The 4443-nt window shown below is 41.8% G+C and overlaps 1 protein-coding gene across 1 annotated transcript in view; it reads right to left on the bottom strand.

Annotated features, from left to right (window-relative positions):
• cadps2 (Ca++-dependent secretion activator 2) overlaps positions 1–4443 on the bottom strand; it is a 294438-nt gene that overhangs the window by 233246 nt on the left and 56749 nt on the right. The window contains 1 exon segment of the mRNA XM_032522241.1: positions 3152–3265. Coding sequence (XP_032378132.1) covers positions 3152–3265 — 114 coding nt within the window.

Below are 4443 nucleotides of genomic sequence, written 5' to 3'. Positions count from 1 at the left end.
AAAAAAAAAAAAAAAGGGGCTCAGCAATATGTGCCGGTCACTCTAGTTTTGTTCAAATGTTACTTAAACAGGAGAAACTAGTGCATTTGTTTGGGACTATTTTCAGCGGCGGATTAATCTACATTTAGTGCTCTGGTGAGTATTTGTGGAAGCAGGTCAATGTTGAAAACGGTGAATGTTTAGGCCTGAATCAAAGTGAACTACACTAAATCTTGGTAACGACGCCATGAAAAGTTGTTGACAGTGCGTTAGCATGTTGGTTGTGTATCTTATAAGAGTGGGTTGATTTTGAACCGAAATTGAGTCACAATCTCGACTTTAGAATTAGGAAAATGGAATCGTCGATGCATCCACGCCCCCTATGTCAAGTCTGGTCGGCAACATCACTGCACGCAACACAAGTTAACATTAAACTTGCATAAGGCAACATGAACCTACACACTTCTTAGATTGACTAGGGGTGGCTCAGTGGTAGAGCGGTTGCCTGCCAATCAGAAGGTTGGTAGTTCGATCCCTGGCCCATGTCGAAGTGTCCTTGGGCAAGACACTGAACCGAGTTGGTCCCGATGCTGCACCATCGGAGGATTTTAAGGATTTTAAAAATTTTATTTTTAGATTCATGCTGTACTTTTATGCTTGTATTTGCACCAAACCTACTCAGTGTATATTTTCTATTTTTAAACAGTCAACATGTCTACGAGGATGATGTAAAAAGTTGGAGCAGGGCGAGGGGCAGATCATAGATCCTCTGTTTCTCTGCTGTGACAGCCCTCTTTCCTCATGTGGAACATCTGCATTCAGTTTATATGATGAATGAAAAACAGTGCAAATCCCTGCTGTTGTTATTATGTGTGTGCAGGGTGCTGATGCCCCGTCACTGATGCTCTGACTCCACAAAATTATATATGATGCCTCGGGAGGACATTTGAAACATGACAAGTGTTTTGTGCCCAATCTCATTGGGACAATGGTGGCCACTGAGGAGGACACGTCGTCTTACTTTGATCATTTGGCTTATCTTCAGCAGAGTTTCAGTGGCATCCCCTCGTCTCAGAGTTGCAATTAAGGAGACAAGCCGCAAGTGGCTGATAAGATCTCCATCTCATACCAGATGAGAAGGCACATCAGCAGAGGAGAGGGGAAGACCCAGATAAGGGGGAGATAGAGGGGGAGATGGAGGGACAGGAGTAACAGATAAGAGACACAGAGTGCAAAAATGGAATTAAAAGAGTAGGGAAATCCACTGCAATCTGTGCTCACAGCTGTCCTCCAACACAAGTCAACGTAGAAGTGTTGGTAACAGGGACTAGGGCTCACGTTCTTAAACTGCATCCACGGTTCCTTCCCTTGGTTCCCATCCTCGTGTCTTAGTAGGCCTACGTCCCACAGTGGAAGCATGGGAGGGACGGAGGAAATCATCCAAGGGGAGAGGAAACGAGGAAATGTGTTTTAGAGGGATGAGACGTCCTGTCCTCTGAAGTGTCAGCTGTACGGGCGGAGTTAGCAAAGGCTTTCAGCTGCGCGGCTTCCGGGAAGGCTGCTCCCGTCTATCCACGTTCAGAGATCCTTGGAGATCCCCCAGCCTTCACGAAGGAGGGCCAGAACAACTTCTATTCAAGCGAGGAGATATAGGAGAACTCAGATTCAGAGTCAGAGGACAACTTTCCACCCAAACACTGAGACAATGCTGCACATGGAGGCATGACCCAAAGAGCTCCAAAGAGAGTCAATGGGTGGACATGGAGACTAAGCTCAGTAATATCAAGAGAGAAATGGTGCGGTTAAGGGGGCGGTCAAAGGGATTAAAGGTAATGGAAATTGAAAAGCTTTAGTTTGACGACAGATATTGGTGGCACAGTGCTCCTAAACAAAGAAAAAAAACTTTCAAACAGAAGAACAGCTGGCGAGATCGATTTCTGTAATCTTTTTCAGCCTGACAACAGAGATATATTTAATTGCTTTGTGCCATTAGAGCACAACAACCACTCTGTCATGAGAGGTGTGGAGGTGGTACGGAGGCGCGGCCAGAACTGAACACGGGGCGGTTTGGAAAGCACAGGAAGAGACAAAGAGTCAGCAAGCAGCAGCTCTGGTGAGGGCTGGGCGATGAGACGATCTCGATACGGGATCGCGATAAAATCCAGGTCGATAACGATGATTGGCCATGTTGGACTCAATATGGATGGATCTAACAGCCCATCACACAGCAGAAATACACAGCATTCCATTTCAGAAAAAGGTGGCAATGCGCTCCAAAAGCTGTTTAGAAGAAGAAGAAGAAGTTTTTGGCTGTCATGTCGAAGTGAGTGGAACCGAGGGGCGAAAGCAACGGTGAAAGTGTCCTTGCGTTAGGGACGGGCCATATAGAGAAAATTAAATATCACAATATTTTTGACCAAATACCTCGATAGAAATACCGCAACAATATTGTAGTGTTGACTATTTTGTTTTCACAAAATATTTAGACAATGAGATTTTTGACAAGTAATCATGAGTAATGTGGATATTATGACTAAGTGGGTAAAGGCCAATAATAGAACAGCTACAACAGTCTGGTGAGTTCAGAAAATGACATCACTTTACTGTAATGGAGCCTTTAAAACCATGAAAAGCCAACATTTATGCCATATTACTCGTGTTTATTCATGAAAAGAGAATGTATAGTAGTAACAGCTTTCAGTTTTTTTTTGTTTTTTTTTACATAACTTACATTTACATTGCTAACTTATACTGTTTTGCTAAGGCCAATAAAGCTAGTGTGCAAAGTTAAATCTTTACATTTAGATGTTACTCAATATATTCTTTTATCAGACTTATAATATCAAGCAATGGAACGTCAAGCAAGAAAGAGACTGACTGGGACTGAGCTTTAGGACCACCTTACCCCCAACGATTGAGACGGCAGAAACGGGCCCAACTCTTCCAAGACTCTCAGGATTCCATTCATATATTGGAAACGTATTTCTTTATTTATATTTATACTCTGGTATTCATACTATTTGTGCAACTGCAACACAGAATTTCCCTTCTGGGATCAATAAAGTATTTCTGATTCTGATATTCGTCGGTGACAGTAGAATCGCTTGAAAAAAATCGGTTATTGTAAGATCAGCATAAGAGTAGAATCAAAAGGGGGACAAAATGGCCTTACCTCATAGTAGCTCCTCACGGCGTTGCAGAAAGCTTCGTCCGCCACGATCTGAGTCTCCCCGTTGAGGAAGGCCAGGAAACGCTCCTTCACCGCCTGCAGCTGCTGCTTGTTCACCTGAGAGGGACGAGAGATGATCGAGAAGGAAAAGGAAGTAGAGTTTAGAGGGGGGTTTGGGATGAGAGATGAGAACGATGTTGGCAGAGGGGGGTGTAATCAATAAGAAACAGATGGAGAGGAAGAAGCAGAAGATGATGACAGGAAGGAATGACAGATGAGAAAAAGAACAAGTACAAGATTAGACTCATTGTTAAAGTCTGACAGGGTCATTACAAGAGAAGAGGCTCATTTCTGAAGAGGGTATAAGTGTTTGTGTATGTATGCATCGTGTCTAGGATGTGAATAATAATGTGTAAAAACCTGAAGAATAAGATTTACTAAAGGATAAAAAGTAGAGAAAGGGGTCGGACCTGATAAGTTGTTTATCAACTTCTTCCTACTCCTTTGAACATGGAAAAATTTTGTTGCGTTTGAATGACTTTCAATATTGCAAAGACTGTGCTAAAAGACATGACCTTATTTTACCTTAATTAGTCATTTTAATTAAATGTAGCGGAATGCTGTATAAAACTTTTATTTAATGTTGTTGTTTTTTTTATGTTCACAATAAACTATAAACATAAACTTAAAAATAATCTGACAAATGCCTTTCAATAGGAAACCAAAACCTCCAAAAACATAGGGAGACGAATGTGTCTCACTGTGGATGGAGAAAGACACAGGCGTGTTTTGAGACTGACAAAGGTCCTTAAAAGGACCTGAGATTTAGCCCAATATCTACAAATACCTGCCTTTATTTTACTCCTTTTCAGAGAGCCATTGGCTTCAAGGTGTTAAATGTACAATGTTGTTGCCGAGTGGGGAGCAGGGACAGTTTACGGGGTTTTCATTTTACAGTTTGGGGGCAGCACCTGAGCCAAATCTCTGATCTAATGACTGTAGTTGGATTTCTTTGGCTGGATTTTGTCTTTAAGCTTTTTTTTTTTAAATACTATTCATAGGAGTGGGAATCTCTTGGCACCTCACTATTCGATTTAGAGGCCAACAATTCGAAACTAAACCGATTATCGATGCATCTCGAGGCAACAACTTTTTTGATGAGATTTAAAAGATATATACATGTAGATCTGAGTTTGTTAGATTTTGACATGTGCAATATTTGTCACACACAGGTTTCAATGAAATGTTTTGTCTACTGAGGTTTTTATTGTGTAGTCATTCCATGCTTAAGCCTT

The sequence above is a fragment of the Etheostoma spectabile genome, chromosome 8 (genome assembly GCF_008692095.1).
Source record: "Etheostoma spectabile isolate EspeVRDwgs_2016 chromosome 8, UIUC_Espe_1.0, whole genome shotgun sequence".
Classification (NCBI taxonomy): Eukaryota; Metazoa; Chordata; class Actinopteri; order Perciformes; family Percidae; genus Etheostoma; species Etheostoma spectabile.
Note: the sequence above shows the minus strand (reverse complement) of the source record. Positions and strands in the feature narration are given on the sequence as shown.